Source organism: Epargyreus clarus, unplaced genomic scaffold (assembly GCF_041222505.1).
Source record: "Epargyreus clarus isolate Ecla_fem2 unplaced genomic scaffold, WU_Ecla_fem_2.2 ptg000019l, whole genome shotgun sequence".
Lineage (NCBI taxonomy): Eukaryota > Metazoa > Arthropoda > Insecta > Lepidoptera > Hesperiidae > Epargyreus > Epargyreus clarus.
This window is the reverse complement of record NW_027332227.1, coordinates 11,619,999-11,645,254: the sequence shown is the minus strand read 5'-3', so window position 1 is coordinate 11,645,254 and position 25,256 is coordinate 11,619,999. Positions and strand designations below refer to the sequence as shown.

The window sequence follows — 25,256 nt, the reverse complement described above, 5'->3', positions numbered from 1 at the left end:
TTATGTATTAGAGCATCAAAGGTGGTAAAGCATTTAATGGTTAGTCTCCGAAAGCACCAAATTAACACGAATTTCTAGCTGATCGTAGTAACATTGCTGCTTTTGTATCTGGTTTGAAGCGTGTGGTAAGTAAGATACTCACACGAGTCGTCACAACTTAGTCCTCAGAGGTAGCTACGCATCTGTAATATCAGGTACGATGCCCGTTCTATCTGGGATTAATTATAACTGGCATTTTACAATCAGGTGGAATGAAATATAATATATACCTATACTCTTATAGGTACTTTGGGAATACGAATAGGATGATCTTAGTATAGGAAAAATAAGTATTACCGTGTAGAATATAATTTATATATTTTTAAGAATATTATATACAGTGAATTCTAGCGACAGGATTTTTTTTGTAAGCAGTACAATTTAAATAATTCTTAAAATAAGGAAGCAACTGATTCCTGGTTTCCACACTCAACTTTGCTAGGAGTATCGTATATATTAACTTTTACAATATAAATAGTACATGTAACAACATTTAATTATAAATTACTATTTTAAGGTTATCGTTGTAAAACATATAATGTTACAATAATTAGGTAAAAAATATTTATTTTAAACGGTTATAAGCAAATTTTAACTAATGAAGGTAATCATATATTTTTTATATTTTGACAGACAACTCGACATAGCTGTATTTTTATGATTATTAAAGATTTATTTTTCAAAGTAGGTTTTCACCTATATTAATTGAAGTACATACAAAAGATCACATCATCATTTCATAATTATTATGTGTTATCACACAGTAATTGCCACTATAAAACTGAAAAATAAGCTATATGTACGTATTATTTAAAATTATAGGAACATTGTATGACAATATTGACTACAACATTCGCCATTCTAAGCTAGTTATTTACTTCTACTCTTTATAAAAAATATTTAGTTAAATGCTATTATCATCTTGGGTAATCAGAAAAAACAAACAGTACATATTCATGATACATTAAAAAAACAAATAACAGACGTGGTTTTCTATTTCTATAACAACAATTCGTTATCAATTTACAATTTTATTTTAAAATTCACTATACCAGTTTTTCTGATATATAAAACTCTAGTCGCGTTTTTACTACCGATATGACGTCACTCCGATAGTAAACAAAATATTTTGTAACACTTAACAAATAGCCGTAATAGTCCATTAAAATGTCATAAGGCCAATTGGATTGGTTCTATCATACATTACATTCCATTGGATGTAATGGTTGAAAAAACATATGCGTAAAAATAAGTAAGATTTTAACTTTGTCTATGACAGAACTAGTATCAGTACAGTCATACGCAAAATAATCTAGGTATATGCACTTAAACCTACCTCATAAAAGCAGTAAAAATAATAGTGAAGCTACACTGCTTTGAAAGCTGTGGTAGATCACATTCATTTGTTGATGCCTTCGAAGTCCTCAAGAGAAGAAAGGCACCTGTTACTTTTTACTTTAACTAGAACTCCAGATTTATATGGAGTTGGTTACAGATACAAGGGAGACAGCGACCACTCATCTTCAGTTATATTGTCGCTTGCTAATTCTATAACTTAAATAAAAACCTTAGCAATAACGCGATAGTGTGATATAAGACTAGCAATAAAAGAGTATAGATAATAATATTTCTTATAATAAAATAACCTTATAAAATAAATTATTATCCTAAACTAAACATGAATTTAAAAAGGGTTCTTATCGTTGTAAATAATGTATTTCATCACCTTTATATTTTGGTTGTCGGAAGAATTAATACAGATTTAAATTATAACTATAATTTAACTTATAAAGCGGCTTACATGGCGGTGTATAATTATTTATACATAAAAATGAATGGTATGTACATATTATGTGATATACAATTTATTTTTCCGTTCAAACCTGTTGATTGGGATATTAGTTTATGGATTTCAGCGCCATCTAGGAGCGAGTAGCAAAGTGCATGAAAATTGCAAAATGCATAGTGCATTTTCGTGATGATTCGACAAACGTTGTATGAGTCTAATAATCTCCAACACATAAGTAAATACCACCCATTCTTGTTAATAAATATCGATATAAAATCGTTGTAGACACTAAATAGTTTAATTTCTATCATTGATTAAAGTCGTTTTTCTTACCTATACTGAATGTGATTTTCAGTAGCTCAGAAAGGATTATCATTAGTATTTGTCATATACACATAAACATTATATGGTTTATTTTATGATAATACTATAAATAAACAACAAGTTTTATAAATAGGTACAAAATAACCACTGAACTTTATATCTTATTAAGGTCATAAGAGTCATCACTTAGTTTCAATTATTATTTTAGCATTACTACTCCTTTAAAATGATTTAACAACCTAATGATTGTAAATTGGTTTTGTAACAATTTGCCATTAAGAATCTACTAACAAGATTTAAAGATAAACATAATATTGTATAATAAGTTCTATACTTACTACCACCTTTGTTATTATGTCAACACACACTCACAGAACAACTAATATCCAGATCAAATCTAGATTCATTATTTAGATGTCAACTGTACTTTGCACGACAAATCAATGTGTTGACTACTGCAACACATGAGCTACTAATTTAACTATACTCATAGGCGTACATAGGGAAAAAAATAGGGTGCATTAAACCCCCCCTTTAGCAGAGGCAAAAAAAACGATAAGCACCCTTGCTTATTGGCGACAACATTTCCAAGACAAATTATTACCACATCCTCCATTTGTACATAAGTATCTTTTTTGCTAATCTATCCGTGTAAGGAGCTGCAAATTCAACGCCACCTACGCTTACCTATGCCATTGTCTTGCAAGTAGTATCAACTTCGCGCATTACTTTAGCAATATCAAAATAATTGACGCGTGCTTATAATTGTTTCTTTACAATTTATACAACTATTATTAGATACATATACAATATTATGTTATTCTTAGGGTTTGCATTTCAAAGCCCCGGATGTAAGTTAGACGATGAAGTAATTTTAAACAGAATATTATCTTGTTTTAGTTGCCAATAGGATTATTAACGGAAGCTATTTGTCACCTATTCACGTAACATACAAGGTCATTAAAACATATTAAGGTGAGGTAACACAAGTGATAACCCGTAAACCATATAAATGGTCAATAAAATCCGCAAGTCAAACAAGTTTGAATCCTAGGTTTGTATTATAATAATTTGTTGCTGCTTTTTCTATTCGCGTAATAATATTGAAATTTACGTACGACATTCAGAATGACATTTTCATTGCACGGATTGTCTGAGGGCATCGGATCGGGACAACCTTGACTCTCAAAGCAGTCATAGGTTACTTCAGGCCGGTGACAACAGACTAGAACTGCACCATCACAGAGCGTTGGTATCGCATTGGTTGGTAAATCCGGCTGTGCAGGAACGCTATTGATACTTGTAGGAGGTCTCATGGTGGTAATAGGAGCATCTTGGCTAGATACAAGGTTTTTCTCGTTATTGCTACCGGCTTGAGTACTTCCGTGGTCCACAGGAGGAGGAGGTCTACTTAAAGGCCTGTCTGGTTTTATGGGCTCAAAAGAAATAGGTCTTGCGCCATCTTCGTTTTGCATATCAGGTAACCTGCTGGTGAAAGCCGGTACGGTATTATTTGGATCGTCATCAGGAGTGGGGTTTTCGGGTTTGTTATCTTTTGCAGGAGGCATTGCTGGTGCTGGGTTAATCGTAGGAAGCATGGTCGTAGTTGTGAGTGGTGGAGAGGGCACTAATGGAGTGTCCCCTTTGTTGCGTTCCTCGTCATTGCTAGGTCCTTGATTGTTATCAGGAGTGCAACCGCAACCAAATTGTGGGATGTAAAATACAGGGATGTACGATGGTACAATGTGAGAAGCAGTCGGCGGTGATAAAGCTTGTTGTCTGGTGTAATTTAATATGTCTTGCACACGTTTGAAAATCTGTGCTAAAGGATCTTCAGTGCCATAAACGTCCGTTTCTGGGGAGTTGTCTCTTTTGACATAAGTGGGATTAAATGGACCGTATGGGGTGAAACCAAAGTTGAAATTGTAGAACCTTTTTTGTCGTTGCCCTTGGGAACTAATGCCATCGTTATTATTACTGTCCCTAGACTGCCCTCGTGGTATGCTGTCCAGTGTTGGTCCGGCTTCCTCAATTTTGGCATCTTTTTGTAATTTTGTGTCCGCTTTATGCAATCCAGCACTCGATGCTTCCTCAATATATATTTGCAGCGCCAACAACGCGAAGAGGACGAAGAGAAGTTTTGCCATCTGGAAATAAAATATTATACGTTACATTTAAAGATACAATGTTATTTATGATAGAAACGATTCCTTTCGGACTTTAAAATTATTATATTAAGGTAATTTGAAAGTAAAATATGTAGAGAAATCAAATTTAAACTTTAGCAAAACACTTGTAAAAATAGTTTCGATATAAACATTGTTATTAATTTAACAAATTCACTGATTAATACAATAACGCCCGTAAGTAATAAATTAATTTTAACCAATTTTTGCCTACTAAAGTTCCAAAGTTATAATTTGTGTGGAAAACAGTGACAAATTTCGAAATTTTTTAGGCAACCGATAGTTAAGATTGATTATTACAAGGCGTAAATCTAGAATCAACAGGCGTAGATCAAGAATGGATCTTGACCGACCTCGATACATCACAAAAGTAGGATATTTTTTATTTAAATGAACTTCAGCAAATGCTAATGCGTATAAAAATAATCATCATCATTAACCCATTATTGTCCCACTGCTGGGCACGGTTGGAATGATATGGATTGGGCCGTAGTCCACTACGATGGTCAAGTGCGTATTGGTAGACTTCACATACCTTTGAGATTCTTTTTTATAAATCTCTCAGGTATGCAAGTTTCCTCACGATGTTTTCGTTCGCCGTTTAAGGAAGTGATAATTAATTTCTACGCATACGACTTTTTAAATCAGAGGTGCGTGCCTGGGATTTGAACCTCGGACCCTCGATCGAGAGGCCAAGTTTCTTAAGGCTATCACGGCTTTTTAAAAATAATTATACAATGTAACCATATGTCATCTTAAGTAATTACTTTAAACAAAAAATGTACGTACGTATGTATATTTTTTCCAGAGATCTATTAATTAACAAATTGGTTATGCATGAAGTAGATAATGTCTACTCGTAAGTACTACATGCACTCGTGATTCAAGTAATAAAACACACCTTAGTTATTCATATACCCGAGATAAGTTATAAATCTGCCACTAAAAGATGCCAATAAAAGACACATTTCTGATTTAATGATTATTTGGACGGTAAAACAGTAGAAAACTGATATTGTCGAAAGTGAGCAATAGATGAAGACGTTATTTTTTTTTACTAAAATCAAAATATAATCGCAGCTAAGTTTCGCACAACACGTTATATATGTTTTAAATACCTTAAAATTTGGTTCAAACGGGCTGATGCAATTTTAAACGCCGTGCTCGAATCTCACACCACCACTGGTAGAGGCTGGCAGGATACTCGACGGTTTACACTAATTAATGTATTTATATCCAATTCGTATCATTGCTTTTATGTATTTTAGGTAAAAGCCGGAATAAAATAAATAAATTAAGACTAAGATGGTAAGTCTAATTTAATGTCAATATGTCTGCATTAAGCCAAAGTAAAGGCATGTCTGATATAGGATAAATAAGATAAATGTACCTATACATAATACTACATATTATGCAAACCTCTTTAGTTTGCTGACGTCAATTCAATTTTAACTTTTATGACTCCCGAAGTCTAAAGGGTATTACCATTAAATAATAAAACTATTATAACCAAATGTGAAGGTTTTTCACAGTCTAGTAATTTCTAACAAAAATAAAATAGCTAAGTGCTAAGAGGATACGAGGTTGATTTCAAAATTTAAAAATAAATGTTACACACATATGTTACACACACACAGCGTTAAAAATAAATAGTTTTCAAAAATATCTACTTACTACATAAGTATATTAAAAAAAAAAAGTAATTGGAGAGAAATAGGACTTTTCAAATGACAAAAGATTTATGTGCACGCTAATTTTTTGGATGAGTGGGAACTAGATTTTTAATTTAAAACCAGTTAACATTCCTGAATTATAAAGTAATTTATGCACTATTATAACCAATACGACCTTGTGGTCAATTGGGGTCAATATTGTGCCATTTAAGCCACTTTGTATAGGAATCAGCAAACGAATTCCAAATCGAATTTGAGAATTAGAACAAATACTTACATAAGAACTAATATCGTCTCACAAATGCGGTTAATATTTCAGCCATTAGCATGTGCGATATGGTGTTTTACAAAATTCCTAACATACATACTTATAGACACAACCACCAGCCGTGGAACTTTTTTTGGTTTTTGCGGGTTGCAACATATATTTTAACGTTAACAAAATCCTAACAAGCCCTAAATCTACAGTAAGGCAATTCATGGGTTGCACCATTTTAGTTAACATGAAGTCATAGATAACAACTAACATTAACCTGTCCATTTACGTCGGATAAAGTGATTGTTTTTGTTTTTAAAGTGATTCAACTTCCGCATGCTGAACGTCGACGGTGATGGACACAACGTGGTAACAGGGACACTCTAAGTTAATGACAAATAACTTGGTGCAACACAGACTTACATTGTATCGACATAAAATAAATATCCTCAAAGTTATTGCTGTTGTCAATTATAACGCAATCTTTTAATCCGGTGCAACCCAGCCTTAGTCTATTTTTTTATTTTAATCAACAATATCCACTCGTCAACCTAAAAAGGGTTGGAGAGGGGAGAGACTTTGCCTTGTCAACAAATCTGCGACACTAGCGCACTAAATCTATTCCTTGCAATTTAAAATGCAAGACAACACACATTCAAATTACGCCCTTGACTTGCATGACGCACCTGATTTAAAATCTGATTAATGTATACAGAGCCCATTTTGTCCGTTCTCAATTATATCCTAATGATATCATCTGTATTGTTCGAAATAATGGATTTGTACGTTGGCACTGTATCTAGCGATCTCCACATGGCATGGCGAATGGTGCATTGATGCAACACGAATGGTTATAACAATTGCAACGGTCTTTATTGTCTGTGGTCATCATTAATTTGACAGGTATAGAACAGATTTGTTGGTATTGTATTAAACTGTTTGTTCACGCGAAATAAACATTTACATATCAGTATTTGACTATGATCTTGGACCAAAAATTCTAGAACGAATTCAGCCCTAGCCAAGACGTCTTTCTATTTGATTTAACGTTATACGTTTTCAGAATAAAATCCTTTGCAAACGAAGTGTTGCCAATACCCGTTTTAAAAATAGGATAAGTACAGTATTTAGAATAGAACTTTTAACTTCTTCTAAGTGTTAGATTTAAGGTTGACCTTTTTCATAAATATTATAATAGCAACGGACCATTAAAATTCATTATCTCGATTTATAGCTGTTTTTTAAAGAAACACATTTTAATCCTGTTTCTGTTACCAAAATACAGTTGGAATCTTTAAAATTGAAATAAGCATTAGGTTTGATGCATATCTTTTTAAAGGACCTAGATAATTATAAAATTTCGAACCAAAAATACTTGTACTTTATAGTATAATCCCTTTGTCCCTATGTAAATTTTGAATACTTACTTTGAAGAAAGTTATTACAAAAATTAATAAAAATTCTAAGTGAAAATATCATATCATTAATTCCGAGAATCTTTCCTTAATTACATTCAAAGACCGTTAAGTAACCGTATTATAAACATAAACAAAGAACAGTAAAAATGTCTCAGAGAAACATACTGGGTTTATTCCCAAGGCAACGTTACTACCACAGCCATCATTAGGGCAACAATCTGCTACTGTTTGCCGTGGCCTTCACTTGTTATGGTTCCGTTTATAGACAAGCAGGGTACCTCTAAGATAAATTTGTCGTTACTGCCTCATATATCTAACTATATCGTGGAACCGTCCGTGACTATTTAAAAAGTGTACATGTATTTTGCACATAACATAGATACATTAGATGTGTGCTTGGTATTACAACCTCATAAAAAAAGGTAAAAACGTAAATAATTATATCACAAAACTATTTTAAAACAATATATTTTTATTTCATTCCATACCATACATGTAATCCACCCTATACAGACATGAGTTATATACTATTTATTACTAGATTGAGTATTTCGTTTAAAACGATAGTTCGTTTTATAAATATCACGTTACAAATATATTACATTAATAAATACAACGTACCAACGTTGCCTTCTTTCAATTGACAAAAACCTGTTTGGCAAGATATACCACATTTTAATAATGGATATTATAAGGTCGTCACCACACGTGGATTTTTGAAAATAACCTAAATGGAATAAGTCATTTATAAGACATTATAGCTGTAAGATTTGCTCCAGATTTTTACTATGTTTGAATGCATATTTTTGTTATATTATATACTCACAATTTACAAATTAAATTGTTACTATATTTTTATCCCTGAAGATTGTATTGGGATGTATTATGTGAGCAGAATATTTGTGAAGGACAAAAATATTTACATTGGTTATAACGGGTTTCCTCTGAACAAAGTCCATAAAACACATATTAAAATAACTTAATAACCATATTTAAGGTCGTGCGTGAGATCCGGCTATAAGCAACAGAGATCACACTTCAATTAAAAGATGTGCTAGATCCACGATATCGGATATAAAAGTGATTTAAAATATTCGTTTCGTCGTTCATTTTATAGACTGGTTTTACTAGTTTTTCTTATGGACGTAATTCTTTTTTGTGTTTTAGTCGATTGTTATATGCCTATAAAAACACGGTCTGTGCCTATGCCGTAATATAGTGGTAACATGTCTTGTACGGAGGACTCATGATTCACGGATGACTTTTATTTCTGTCCAGATAAAATATAATAATAAATGTCGAGTTTAGTTTTATAAGCCCATAGGTCCATGAATCAGTGGCTATCTCGATTTTACCCTCCCTGAAACATTCTTACAACGTCGATAAAATGAAATTTATTTGTTACATCTTTAATGCGCAGTCAATAATTATAATCGATTAACATGAACCTAAAACTTTCTCTAAAATTGATTCCAAAAAAATAATTATGTGTTAGATAATTTCTAGATTGTCTTCTGTCTGATTTTCCTTCAATCTACAAGGAGATTGTTCCTCTATAGATAAACTTTTATGAGAGTCGTTGTATATGTCGATACACCTGTTAGTTAGCTACATTATAATCGCACTATAGGTTGTTACACCCGCTCCATATAAAGTGACGGAAAATATGAGTAATGATCTTAATTTGCATGACAGCTGAGGCTTAGCATATTAGCTGCATTAACATGATGTGGTCACGGTTTAGAGCAAAAATAATGGACTTCCTAATTACTTGACAGTCATGCTAATTCGAGATACCTAAAAGAAGATAATTTAGGGGCTAACTTATTCATATAGAAGTGAAAGAAGACATTAGAATATTACTTAGTAACATTATTACACAATTTATTGATATAAGTACGAGTATGTCGATATTTTGCTTTTGAACTGACGTCAAGTAAAGGACCTACTCCTTTACTTGAAGTCAGATTAAAAGCTCTCAATTCGATTGTAGTATTTATTAATATTACTCGATTATGTATGCCTAAGTTAGACTCTTCATAGACATGCTATATAATACTAAATTGCAATATAAAGATACCCGCAAGCTATAAATTACGGTTTAAAAAACTAAACACTACACTTTAATAGTTAATCAAACTACATAAGTAATAATTGCAATCTAGTAACATTGTCATACACTAAATGATCGATAACATCATCACTTGGCTAATTAGTTAGATTTAGTCCGCACCACATAGCCACGGCGCCACCTATTTCGAAAACCACCTCGAAAATCGTTAATCCTTATAAGGACAATGGGACTAAGCTATTAAAATCGTAGATTGTCATCTGTTCTTAATAATTGCTCAAAAATTTGAATTGACTGACTGTGTAAAGTGGATAAAAAGTTCACCGAGTTAAATACATATAAGTCAAGCTAATAAAAGCGTAGTAATAAGACAACAGCGCATGACAGATATACATTAATGTCAAATGGGTTTAACTGAAGTAGTGATCTCAGTTATAGCGTGTATATTAATGTATTGTCTTTGTATTTATAAATGACTTTTACATAGATTCATTGAACTCTATGCCATGATTACGATAATTCTTGTAATAAAAATATCCTATTTATTGATGTGTGTAAGGTCCGCGTAAAACTGCTAGTCTGCTCTGAATATATAAAGGAATCGCGTCGCCATAGCAAATTGTATGACTACACCTGCTCGCAACAACTTCAGACCGGACTAGAAGTTTGGCGCGGACTATACATCATTCACTTCTGTCGATCGTACTTAAGACATTTATAAAATTAAGATACCATTTGTATCACCAACTAAAGATTTGGTTTTTGATAGATAGATAGATAGATTAGATAAAGTACTAGTACGGGCAATATATTTGAGGCGACAATGATTGTCCTCAAGAGTGACAAAGCATCTGTGATGGACTTAAGATAGAACCCTTCTTTTATATGGAATTGTTTACAAATGCCCATCGAGGCTGCTGTGACCACTTAGTGTCGTCAAAGGTCGTTTGTTTCTTCACCTTTTTAAAAATCTGGAAATCTTTAGGGGTATAAAAGTGGTAGTAGCCTCTGTATTACTCTGGCACCTCCGCCTCATCTATTTGAGACATACTTTTTTCTGTCAGTAAAAAATCTCTATAACACAACATACACATGTCTATAACCAACTTCGAAAAGATCGACTTTCAATTTTCTAGGATGAAACATCAATTCACGATTAAAATAATATTTTTTTTGCCCAAAACATCGATTCTTCGAATAATCGATCTCAGATCGCCATTCTTACCACCGTCTGCCGACTGTCGCTGCCTGATATGAGCGACTGCTGGCGACAGTCGGCGACATTCGTCAGGACGGGCTGTCGGTAATGTATTATATGTACACTGTCGCTCGAATGACATCTCAAAGTGATAAGAACTCTTCACTAAAGATTTTAATTGCTCTATTAATAGGTTGTTTGCGTTCTTATTAATTTATTGTGATATGATAATATGAAGCTCGTACTGTTGCACTTGTATTGTATATATAGCATCATTTGTAAATATGAGAATGATAACTAAAATGTTTTGTAGTTAAATTCTTATAATCTTTTTCGGTCAGGTTATCTTTGGATGCGAACTATTATGTACATATTATATGTATGTATAGAATGACTAAATGTACATAAGTACATATTTTATATAATAATCATTTAAATATTAATAATTAAAAACTCGTTCTCATATTAAATAAGCTGATGGCTGTTGAATCTAGCATTGCATAAACAGTAACTGCCTAGTCAACTAAATACTGTCTCACTGGATAAGAGTCTCCATCACGCTGGCGGGGTAAATAGGTAAATTTCACACCCTTGAGTTTATTTCGAACTCTCACGCTGTTTGTCCACTGCACCGTCACCGAGCCGATACCGATAATTAATCACGGCGCCGAAGTAGCGTACACATACATTTACTATGGGATGACGGTGCTCGGGTGACGGACGTTCGGTGGACAAGCTGCTATAGCAAATGTATGTACGCTACTTCAGCGCCGTCATTTATTATCGGTATCGGCTCGGTATCGTGGTTGGTGGACAAACAGCGTCAGGCGTGCAGGTTTACTCACGATGTTTTCCTTCACCGTTTAAACAAGTGATAATTATTTTTAATATGCACATAATTTTTAAAAATTAAAGGTGTGTGCCTGGGATATTAACCTCGTATGAAAGTTTCTAAACCACTAGGCAAATGAAGACTTTGTGATAATGTAACAAAGTCATTCAAATTCATCAGTATTGTAACTTTTTCAATGTATTCGTTACAATGTACATTGTACATCCAATTCTAATAAATTGATGTTACCATTACGCGACAATGTCTCGATATCATTGATGTGTTGCCTTTACGAGGCAATAGAGGTTTAATGACCCTTTCTCTACTATGTTTATATAGTAGTAGTGTAGCATGTAGGTACCTATGTACTATTGTTAAAATGACTTTTATATATAACTAGCTGACCCGGCAAACGTTGTGTTGCCATATAAATTAAAAAATGTTAAGGGTGAACAACCCTTATCACTTAGGGGTATATAAAATAGATAGTAGCCGATTTTCAGACCTACTATGATGCATATAAAATTTTGTGAAAATCGGTAAAGCCGTTTAGGAGGAGTGTGGTAACTAACATTGTGACACGAGAATTTTCTAAATAAGCTGTAGGAGTAGCGAACAAGCGTGGCTATCAACCCTAAATAAAATAAGAGTCCGGTCAACCAAAGAGGCGATGCTACGTTTAAGAAATAAGCTACCTCACATACATACTCGTATGCGAGGTAGACATACTTATGTCACCTTTACCACTTCCAAACCGGAACACAGTAGCGTTTAACACTGCTGTTATTAGGCAGAAAATTGGCGTTGTTGCCTCCAGAGTAGAACCACAAAGGGTTCAACCACCTTCCAAATGAACATACGACTATTCCATTTACTTATGTATTACTGTTAACCTATTGGATTGTACATGTGGATAGAACTGAGTTAAGATGATGATTTTGCCTGTTAAATAAATAAATAAATAAACGCTTTCTACACTCACAGCCCCACACTAGGATTCCCTGTGTCGTGGGTGCCATGGAAACACACATAGACAAATACACAAACACCCAGACCGAGACACAGAAATCTATATTCATCATTTAGATATCGGTCTGGCCGGGGATCGAACCCGGGACCCTTTGCGTGTTATACCTAACCCAATCTTGTCGACAGTTTCACGGTGAATTAGAAGTGATTGTTCGGAACATGATAAGGTACTTTTTGCTCTTAGCACTAGAAGAAGTAATCAAAGTTGAATAATTCGAATCTTATATACTATGGCGCATTTTATCAACAGACTGATTACCGTTCCACTAGTAGGTATGGGTTTTTACAGAATGAGCGTGACATGGACAGTTGAGAGTAAATTGGTACACTACACACATTTAAGACCATTATGGAGCACGTGACGTATTTCTCTTCGATATTAAAGCAAGTGACAAGTAGTAATTTGAGTTTTGTTGAAGTATCTTCTTATCAACTCACTGAATCATGGCTGCTTTTGCATATATCTGAATATTAAGAAATGTCTGTTTAATTTTAACCTAAGTACTAGTGCCATTATGATCAATATATTAAAATTATTATTTTAAATTTCCAGTTTATTTTGTCCTTGAAGTCTTTAATAAATTTTACAAAGGATTCGCTGTTAATTTTAAATAATATACCTGTTCCAAATAAATATAAAATCACATTATATAATTTGTGATTTTGACGCAAGGATACATTAGGAAACCGGTATGGTGACCGCTGTGTTTCATATCACTGTTTTCCTAATTCGATGCATTGACTCGGTAAGGAATTGAAGACACGTTTTTTCAATCTCAGACATTTTTTCGTGATATCTTTTATCATGATATGCAAAAACGTGGCTACTTTGCATATTCTTAACACATGAAAATGATATTATATAGATGGAATCCGTTGCGCGGCTAATTTCGTTTCCCACTTTATAAGGCGCATATACATATAGGTGCATATAAGCAGCCAATCCCAGGCATGGACCTCTGATTTTTCAATATTATGTACGTATTAGAAATTAATTATCACTTGCTTTAACAACGACGGGAACATACCTGAGAGATTTACTTAAAAAATGTCATAGGTATGTGAATTCTACCAATACGCACGTGGCCAGTGCCTTGGACTATATCTTAGGTAATCCTTCTCATTCTTAGAGGAGACCCTTTCCCAGCAGTAGAACAGTAATGGGTTGACGACGAAACACATAGTCCATTAGTTCGTTACTCAAAATGCGTAAAATCGTAATATCTTTTCATCAGCTCAAATATTAGCCATGACCGGCTTTGTTAAACAAATATCAGAGCATTCACTCATCTAATTCTATGAACAAAGCATAACTTTGGCTTCTAACTTGATTTCTAAACATAAGAAAAAAATCTATTGTGCTCTTGTAATTAAAAATATATTAGTGGCTTAATTGTCTTAGCAACGAATCAAGAAGGATATAAATAAGAAAATTTCCCACATAACGTATTGTTAAAATTATAAGAGCTATGGAGTTGAATAACAAAAGTGCTGCCTTATGTTTCGAAACTTTTAGTAAAAAATCTGAGAACGGATGCATACGAAAACATAGTTTTGAAAAGGTGGTTCAACTCTTCGACGTCACATTTACATCTGTTCCTGAATAACAGAAGCTGTGATGTTGCGTTCCCGTTTGAAGTATGTGATAAGGCATATAATGTCTTACGAAGGTTCATTTTTAATGACTTAAGAGTAGCAATACATCTTTTATCGTTATCAAGTAGGACTCGTGTTTCATATAAAATTGGTTACAGAAGTCAATGACCACTTTACATCCGCTGGACTTCGTATTTGTTTCAGCTTCTATTATGCGGAACTTTTGTTATGTTCACGAAAGTATCTAACGGTTCTAGCTGTGTCAAGTGACCACTGTTAACAGATGTACATAAGGAATTACACTTAAAATCGCAGAATACAGCAAAGGTTCATTGTCGGTATACGTTAGGCAGGTGTAACGGTGGCATGACCGTACATACAAGAACAACTAGTGCTAATGGTACCATCATTGTTGTATATGAGACTGATGAATAAATATTTCTTTAATTACATACTACTCTACGAAAATCTCGTAGCAGTGTGGCTAATATATTGCATACAATACATATAATTTTGGGGTAGGTATATATTTTATGTTACAATTGCTCCGTTTGTTGGGAAAAACCCGTGCCCAGCATCATTGCAATCAGTTGCACAGAAATAAGCGCATATTAGTATTGTATATTTATATTGAGAAATAGCAAAAAGCTATGCAACTCCTTTAATTGATGTTGTGAGGTAATTTAGTAGGTACTTCTGTTTTAGGGGGAATCCTATGTATGTAATATGCCAGGAATATTGGTATAATATTGAGATTACTACAATAAACAGGTAGGAAAACTTGAAAATATGTGAGCACGTGCCATCATCATACGCTTAAGGTAAAACATTTTTGCATAATCATCATACAAGTATGTATAAAAACAACATGTCGGCTGGTTGTGTGGTAAATATTTAAATTAATACAAGAAATTGGTTATATTAACTATAAAAAACAATGAAAATCTAATTATTCTAATTAATACAATTAATTGGTTATATTAACAATAAAAACCCTGAAGGTATATTCCGTATAATAAAATTATTAAGGATCAGTTTTTTAGTAAAAGAAGATGAATTCCCTAGAAATAATCCATGACACATTCACACACTTACAGTCTTTGATATGCTTTGCTCGTCAAAGTTACGACAAGGCACATTTTAAAAATATAATCAGTAAAGTTTGGAAAATCCAAAAGTGCACGACTCATAATGCTCATTTAATTATGCAATATAAAAAAAAAGACATGAGTCGTGCAAAATAAAAAGTAAAAAAGAAAAAAAAAAATTAAAAAAAACAGTTGTACTAGGAAAGTGATGCACAGGCGCCCCTGGTGTAATAAAATGTACATAATATCTATAGATATAGATATATCAACATCCATGTTAATTTTACATGGATATATATAGATATACAGTCTTGTAGTTTTCGTTTTTTATTAATTGCAATTAAACGACACTGAATTAATTAATCATTCGCATTCAGTGACCTACAATCGTCGATTAGAATTAAAAAAAAAAATTAACTCAAATGATGGATTTTTTCACAAGTTACAGTGTTTTCAGGTTTCACACATGACGGACAGGAAATTTTTTTGACCTATTTTGGTGTTTTTTTCCAATTCTATTGCAGTAAATCAATTTTTAAAAAGTATGGAATTTATCTCCATTAAATTATCTCGACAATAGTATGCAAAATATCTTGATTCCGTGAACTATCAAGGCTATAATAATAAAAATAGCCGCCAAAATGAAGCGAAAAAAATTTTTCGATCGTAAAGCACTCTCTGATGCTTCGCATCATGAGTCGTGCAAAATCACATAATTATATGCCGCGCTAAAAACAAGCGAACTGTAGAGGCCATTTTGATTTATTGAAATTTTAATGCAGTCAGTGTCACCAGCTATTAAGACGAATCTAACGACATTTTTATGATAAAACTAGTGGTGCCCGCGGCTTCGCTCGCATTTTAAGAAATAATATGACATTCACAAAACGGAAAATTTGTACCTGCATTGGAATGACAGTGGTGCCATCTGTCTAAAACTCTTACCAACTCCCAAACCCTCGCGAGCTCTTGGACAACAACTTTGCTAAAGATCGTCACTTGATCAAATGCATAGATTCCGATACTATAACTACTTACGAATTAAAAATTAATTTAAAAAACCTTTTCCCACGGAAACCATTCTCAAGTCCCCTTGAACACACACAACAAATTTTATCAAAATCAGTCCAGTCGTTTAGGAGGAGTTCAGTGACATACACACGCACATAAGAAATATATATATAAAGATTCATCGTTTAAGTCATAGCCCGTGCCACATAGAATAAGACGTACATATACATATACTCGCACACACATTCGATAATTATAAATGCCATTTTTTGCAGTTCAATAAAGCTTAGCATTTGACGTCTTATAGTAAGTCACGAAACCGTAGCAGATTGATATAATTGTATGATAGACGTCGTTTGTGTACTACAAATCGTATTTGCATCTGCCCTTGCTCCAAAGACCTTTTTAGATAAATAAAGGTCCCATCAATGCCTCTCTATTACGATTTTGTTATTCGTATATCATTATTTATTGCATCGATTTAGTTGTAACAATCTGCAATTTGTAAAAGCTCCTAATTTTATCTTTTTATTCATTTTCTGAAAAACAAATGTTAAAATCTAAGATATAGAACGAATTTGTTAAAGAAAACTGAATGTATGGAATTTTGAGTCGCCGTTATTTTAAAAATAGTTAAAATTGGTTTTAAGACTTTATTATTCAGGAAATTTAACAGCCATTACACATATATGATCTGACTGCGGTAGCACGAACGTCTATCTATTTCTAGATTATAGCCATTATAGCAACAATGTTTACGATTCATGGTTTGCAACTTGTATCAATATTGTCTGACATTGAAATCGATTAATGTACTAAGTTTCCTTTCACATGTAAATCCAATCCAATCAGCGAACAATTAACATAAGCGAACAATAAGCCAATAAGCGAACTACTAACATAAGTGCATATAATCAAGTTTACCTCTTTATCATAAAAATGTCTTCTAATATTTAACCTAACCTAACCTAACCTATACCTATGTGATATAAGAAGTTTGTCGTGGAGATAGAAATATTATTTAGTTTTTACTATGACTTTTTTAAGAAAACTACAGAATTTATATTGTTTAATATGGGTTACTTTATTTATTCATTTATTTAAAATTTATTGCATCACCTCTATGAAGAAATATACAAAAGGGCAAACTTAATGCCTGATGGCATTCTCTACCAGTCAACCCTGGGATGTAGAAACCTTTAGTAATATTGAAACCCTGATTCTCCAATACTATAACTAAGTACGGTATTATTAAGTTTGCAATCATAGTAACACCTGTTAGAAGATGTATGTATTTATAAATCAATAATCATCAATAAATGTTTTGTACTAATAAAACTAATAGATAAACCTGTTACTTGAATAATTACTTAGGTACTTGAATAATATTTTGCAATGCTTTAAAGACTACAATCAAATGCATAGAAGCAGAAGGTCCAAAGTGCAATTCCTTATGTGATAATCAGAGGCTTTTCAGGGTTCCTTACGCAAAGGGTAAAAACGGAACCCTATTACTAAGACTTCGGTGTCTGTCCGTCTGTCACAGGGCTCTATTTCCGGAACTGTAATAGATAGACACTTGAAATTACAGATGATGCTTATGCATGCATGCGGGGGCAACTATAACAGCAAATAAAATAGAGTTGATGATTAAAGAGAGTCTCCATAAAACAAACCGGCATTTTTCAATCTAAGTGTTAAACCGCACTAGTAAGACGGCTGAAATTTTTACAATTCGTTTACTATTATAATTGCTATTATAATAAATACAAATAAGAACAATAAAACGTATTTTAATATAGTTACTTTAAAATGAATAAAAATAAGTAAAAAATAATGAACATTTGGTGCTATGGAAGCCACCATGTGCGATGTCCACTCGTACTTGGTGAATTACTCTATTCTAATTAGAGGTAGCGACTGCTGTTTCTACCTTAAGCGAGAAACAAGTGGAGTCGTATTCGTACCACAAAGAGTTTTATAATTTTTTAAATGTACGTTAATTTTTTTGGTGCAACCTTTAAAAAATAATATTAAATTTTTATTACAAACTTGAACAGTCATTCACATTTCTTAGACTAAGTAAACCGCAAATAACGTTATGCAAACTTAATAAAAAACGTAACCGAAAAAATCGTATTAGTATATCCTGTTTTTAATGAATGGTTATGAAAAAATTCAACGCCTTTGTTTTTTAACATTATCTTAATTATGGTCTTATTGGCAAAAACGTGTATTTAGGGGTAAGGGGTAAGGTAATTTTTTTTTTTTTTTTTTTTTATAATATAAGAGTAGCAGACGAGCATGCAGTCCACCTGTTGGTAAGTGGCTACTGCCGCCCATGGACATCTGTAATCAACCCCAGATAGGATTAGATATTCCTACCTGAGGTCGGCCACAGATGCGCCGCTACCCCTGAGGACTAAGTTGGAACGCCTCGGAAAAGTCTGTCTCCCTTACCACACCCTTCAAACCGGAACACAGCAGCGCTTAACACTGCTGTTATTAGGTTGAAATAGGTGTGGCGGTGGTGCCGCCGGAGTCGAACCACAAAGGGTTCTACCACCTTCAAAATGCAGTAATTACAGTACAGTAAATGCAGTAACTAGCATAGATCAGACTATCTATGATGGAAATGAATTATTGAAAATGTGGACATATCTTACAAACATACGAAACAAATCTTCTATGTTATTATACGAGTAGGTGAAGGCGTATTTAATTATAAGTTCGAATCTTGACAGAATCAACGATCACTGCGAAACATGGATTTTGTGACCAACTCGATATAGAATAGGTTCTACCTAAAGCCGGTCATAGATGCGTTGCCATGATCGCTACCTGAATAAGTCAGCAAATATCTACACCTTCCCACCGAAACACAGAACTGCTCCAAAAATGACGGCGGAGGTCGTACCTCTCCTACCTATAGAACCACATGGCTCTACCACCTTTCAAAATGGGACTGCAGATATTTTAGATAAGTTATTTCTATCAATTATATTATACACCATATTTTCTTATCCCCCCTTCAGTCTTAATTATATACAGTAGTTAATACCCTATTCAAACGTTAACGGGACGTAGTTTTAACCATGTACGTCATTGGGAACCGGTCTCTCCCATTGACGAGAAAATATACTGTTTTACAAACAGGATGTTAATAGGATTTGTTAGTGAGACAATTTAATTATTGTAATAGTTCTAAGCTTTTAATGATAACAGGGCCGCAATCATTAAATTAGTTTCGGAAAGGTTAATTGAAAGATAAAAGATATTATTTAGATTAAAGATATTTATTGTAAATATTGATAGCAAATAACAATGCAATCCATATCAGATATGTAGGTATATCATATACATGGTGAATTTTTCAAATAGACCTTCAGGGCCAAATCCGAAAATATAAGGATAAGCGAAAAATGGTGAAAGGAATTACGAGGCCGATTTTTATATAAACTAAAACTGCATCATTAGTTTTTCAAAATCTCTTTTCCATAGCCATAGGATAGTGTCGGAGTGTCGCTTATAAGGATCAAATTCTGGGATTCCAAAGGTTGGGAAATAATAATAAATGGCAAACTGGAGGAAAAGCTTCATTTTTAAGACAATACATATCATTTATAGTTTCGGATTTGGCCCTGAAAGCCCATTTGAAAAATTCACCCTGTATACTGTAAGTCAACTCTAAAGGAGATGTTTCATTTTCGGCCATCTCATGTACACTATATCTAAAAAACACGAATAATTTGTATAAATGAAGAAAAATACACATATATTTTGATAACCTGAAGTATTCCTGTTTAAAAATATTTAAAATAAGCATTCCTCATTGAAATATTAAATATGGCGGAATACTGTCAATGTCAAGTTTTCAAAACTGTCGATGTCGGTCAGGAACCTATGTGTACCCCACACATAGGTTACTATACTCTTTGGATGTCGGTAATTCAATATTTCGCTGTTTTTGTCGTAAAGTTATTGTTACCTTAGTACTTTACAACCTGGCTTTTGTTTTGGGTATCCCGTCATTATTTCTGAATTTAATTAATTTATTTATAATAATTATAACAAAACCACCATTTAAATAGTATCTGGTTTTATAGATGTAAGTGACATGTCAAATTAAAAAGAAGAAGTTGTCAATTTGATATGTGTAAAAGTGGATATATACGTATTATAATAATATAATAGTGGACTCCAATGTAAACGTTGAATAAATATGTACTGATGAGAAGATTCCATTTTAATCCTGAATATGTTTCTGCGCTGTGCTGCTTACGATTTTGGACTGATTCTACCTTACTTGTTTACCCAGCTTACGTTTTATGGACTCTTGTGATTTTCGTGCGATCGCTGTGGATTGTGTTGACAAGGATTCAATATCATCAGGTAAAATATACATCAGTTAGTTGTATTAATCGTGAAATAATCGTTAATAATTTTAAACTAGAGAAGCTAATCTTTTTACATTTCTCTTCTTTTAGATAATTACAATAGCAAGACAAGGACATTCTTGGGATGACAAAATAATCGGTTATTATTGCAACTGTATCGCTGGGCAACGAACCGTACTCGTAGGTAGTTGCGCTCACATTATGACCATTGTTTGATGTTTGGGCTGAGCTCGTCACAGGATATTACACAACCTGCTACGTGATTGGATGAAAATATTGATAAGGGAAGATTTTGAAAATGAATAAATAATGTATCTAAGTGAAGAATAAGTAAAATATTATCAAATGTGTACTTAAAGTTGTTTTATTTACACACTTAAATTTTTTAACTAAAATAAATTGGTATAGAAGTACATATTTTGGTATGTTTGTTTTAAGTCAAGATTTATGAAAGTAAATATAATTAATGTTTATCAAATATAGGCATTGTTTCTCAATACATACAATACAATATTTATATATCTACGCCCATTCGCGTAAAAATATATTAAAAAGTATATAATGTATATAGTAAGTTAAAATAGAATGACAGATGACATTATTACGGTAATAATTACCGCCATGATGTTTTTCCACTGTTATGTTGCAAGTTTAAGTGTAAATTATTGTTTTTTAACAATTAAACGAACATGATTTGAAGAAAATGAACCCCTACGAATTGTTCTTTGCAAGTTTTCTTAGTTTTTAGTATAGTGTACAAAAGGTGGCCGGAAGCCCATACATTTTGAAACATCTCCTTTAATTAGAATTTAACTGAGGTTAGTCACAGATGCTGCAATGTGACTAAATAGAGACGCCTTGAGTATCTCTGCTTTACTATACCTTGAAAACCATTGGCGGTGGTGACATAGTCGAGGTTAAGATCGCATTAAAATTAAAAAAAAAAACTACATTTATAATTACTGCCCATCAATTTACTATTTTATGCAACCATTATTATGTATTTTTAACGTCCGATGTATGTAATAAAATATATTTTTTCGTTACTCATATAACGGAAGTGTATTATATAGTCTTTATTGTTTTTTTATAATATTTTAAAAATATGCTAAGCGTATGTATTATATGCGTACAACCTTCGATATCGATTAAATAAGTAATAATAATGTAAAATTACGACAAAATTTCAAAGTTGAAGGACGTTATATTCTGATATTTATATTTACTAAAACTTCAAACTTCATATTTATTGCTATGATAAAAATTGGATGAAAAATATAAATTGCCCTAATAATTTTGTGCGACGTTTAGCACAAAATTATTAGGAGATTGTTTCATTTAGAGTTTAAAAGAAATAATATATTTAATAGAAGTGTGTGAATTCGGTGAGATCTTTGAATTAGTTGACTAAATTCACCTGAGTTATCCTAAACCATAATAGATTTGTATACATCTGGGTTAGACAATGCTATCCTTGAGGTCCTAGATTAGAATGCCTCTTGTGCTGGTGTTATAAGTAATAAATACATATATATTATTTTTATTAATAAACTTGTATTTATAATCATTGTGTTTTATAGCTACCAATAAATCTTAGCTAATTTGCATGTACAATTTATAATAGATAATTATAATATTATGGGTATTGATTATTAATTTAATTATAATTCGAGTTTTTATTGGTAGTTTGGCTTATTTTTTCAATTGGAAAGGTTTTAATACTACTTCTTGCATTCGCATTAATATAAAGGCGAGCTTAATGTCTGTCTGCATTCTTTACTAATGAACAGTTGACGATGACGAGGAATAATAAGCATTAAACTCATTACCGTTCTGAAAAATTTTACTATTTTACTTCATTAATCTATTCTAAAAAAATAGATAGTAGATGAGTATGCAGTTAACCTGATGATGAATGGTCACTGCCGCTCATGGAATGCCACCCATGCCGACTAAGTTGAAATACCTCGTGTAAGAGAGGATCTACACCTGGTAGAGGTACCTCCCTAGAGGTTCTACCTTACCACACATATTCTATGTATAAAAAGCGAAATATCAATATATGTAGATAATGTTTTTTTTTGCTTTGCCGTATATTTATGTCGTCGCTACCAAAATACAAAATTATTTTCAAAATTTTTTTAGACGACTGTACACTTCATACTCATATAGTAAACTTCCCAAAAATTGAAACTCTATACGCTATACTCAAAGAAAACTTCCTAAAAAATGAACGATAACTATCGAAAACTTTTACTCTATAATGTGATTTAATATTAGAAATAGATGCGAAGTATATTCTCACACGAACACACTAGCCTTAATACACTGCGAGTACAACGTACATTGAACCTTATTTATTTTGTCCCCTTTGCTACAATAAATATAACTGTAATGTGGCTTCCGGTCGCAACTCCGCATGCGTATATTTTTTGTTTCCCAAATGTAAATAGACGTACCATGTTTATTTGTATATATTATGTAAAAACATCAGTATTCATAATTATTTAATACATCTTTACACTCTTACACACAAAGTATTCGTAATTATATGTCACTTAGTTATTATTAACTTAAGTCAGGATTATAATTACCGAGACCGAAAAAATGAATACTTTAGAAGCAAATTGACGTATAATATATTATTACTTGACTCAGATGTACGAAGTGATTGTGGCATTAGCACTTTTTGTGAATATTCAATAAAAGAATCCTCACCTTGTGTTTGATTTCTTCAATAGAAGCACTTCAAGTAACTCACACAACTCACTTGTTACGCAAAGCGCATTTCCCAATATTTTATGTGTTTACGTGATTCGGTTCAATGCGAATTCATTTGTTTATTTTATTTAAAAATTCTGCAAAGACTTCGCTTCGAAGATTAGATACACACTGCCGGCGCGCGCGCTGCGGCCTGCCTTATACATGTAGTAGTATATACAGAGTTATATTGACAGGCCTCCGTCCACTGGTTGGCGTGCGAAGCGATATTTACCGATAAGAACTACAGATTTTTTCTACATAATGAAATTTATTATAAAAGAAGACAATTTCCATCATTATATAACAATTTATTGCCACTATAGTTCTATAATAGAAATTATTTTGTTGATTACTATTTAAAATTTTATTTATAAATAACTGTTCTCCAGCAAACAAAAAAAAAGGATCTTTTGGTTTTCCTACTTAATTAGCTTGAATCTAATTGACGTAAGTTAACATGAAATTTCATATCAGTTAGTCATCGTTTTCCATAATGGTGATGGAACAAATTGTAAAAATAACCTACACATTTTTCTACAAAACCTTGTGAAATTAATTTATTAGACCTTATTTTTTTCTTATCGATACTTATGTCCAACACTGTGAATGTAATATATTAATAATCACGGTTCAGCTAATGGAAAGTTAAAAGGAATTCTTTGTGGAATTGACTCCTCATTTTTTTATATATATACGTACAATTTCTTATTTTAGAGATAATTTTTAATAATTAAAGTCAAATCTCTTGTGTGAGATGGACGGAAAGTACTGTAGCTTTTTGTAGCTTTTCTTATGTAAGATGTTTACTGAAATAAATGTTTTTCTTGCTTTATTTCTATTGTAGTATAGTGAAGAACGGAGGGCACATTGGCGTTTCCCTTGATCGCCTACGATGATTTGATAGCGTAGCTTTCATTATAATATATGCTCAAACGGCACCGTTGCTATTATGTACTTGGATCAGTTTTACGTCTACCTCTTAAGATAAAATCGCTGGACCACGAATTGTTTTCCATAGAGATGACCGGACAAATCATTTAATGTCTGAGTCATAAAAAAATTGGAATAATTTAATTACTTAAGAAAACGGGGTTTTGATGTCCATGTTTCCTTTTTAATCGAATTATCAATTTTAAAGTTAAAACGTGAAAGTTTCTGAGTATTTTTAATCAAAATTTCTCTACTTTCGCCAGAGCGTCAACATGTGAAACAGGTTTTATGCGTCAACGTAGGTGCTTGGCCTGTAGTTAAGGAGCCGGTTTTAATCTTTTTGCATAGGAATAATTTCAAAATCACGTATTAGTCTTATTTTGATTTTAATCCTTACCCTTAAGGATTAAAGACTGTGGTATGATTTTTGTGTTATAGAGTTTCCTTCGCCGCTTCTTCTCCATAACGAAGCGGTGGTAGATTATATTGACGTTCAAAAATAATTCTGTAAATAATCTAATATTAAAAGAATATTTATACTTTTTTAAGTTAAGTTTTAACTTAATAAATATCCTACCTACCTTTATATGGTAAGTGCTACTATGCTTAAGGATAGGCTAAAGGCAATAGCGATTGAATTTTCTACTGAACTCTGT

The 25,256-nt window shown here is 32.6% G+C and overlaps 2 protein-coding genes across 2 annotated transcripts in view; one reads left to right on the top strand and one right to left on the bottom strand.

The window, feature by feature from the left end:
- LOC140750244 (uncharacterized) overlaps nucleotides 1–25,256 on the top strand; it is a 284,412-nt gene that overhangs the window by 95,371 nt on the left and 163,785 nt on the right. The gene's annotated exons all lie outside the window — the stretch shown is intronic.
- On the bottom strand, nucleotides 341–23,823 carry LOC140749984 (uncharacterized). Its single transcript, XM_073083259.1, has 2 exons — nucleotides 23,626–23,823; nucleotides 341–4,299 (listed from the first exon to the last, which is right to left on the bottom strand). The coding sequence occupies exon 2, from the start codon at nucleotides 4,297–4,299 to the stop codon at nucleotides 3,214–3,216; it is 1,086 nt and encodes a 361-aa protein (XP_072939360.1). The 5' UTR covers nucleotides 23,626–23,823; the 3' UTR covers nucleotides 341–3,213.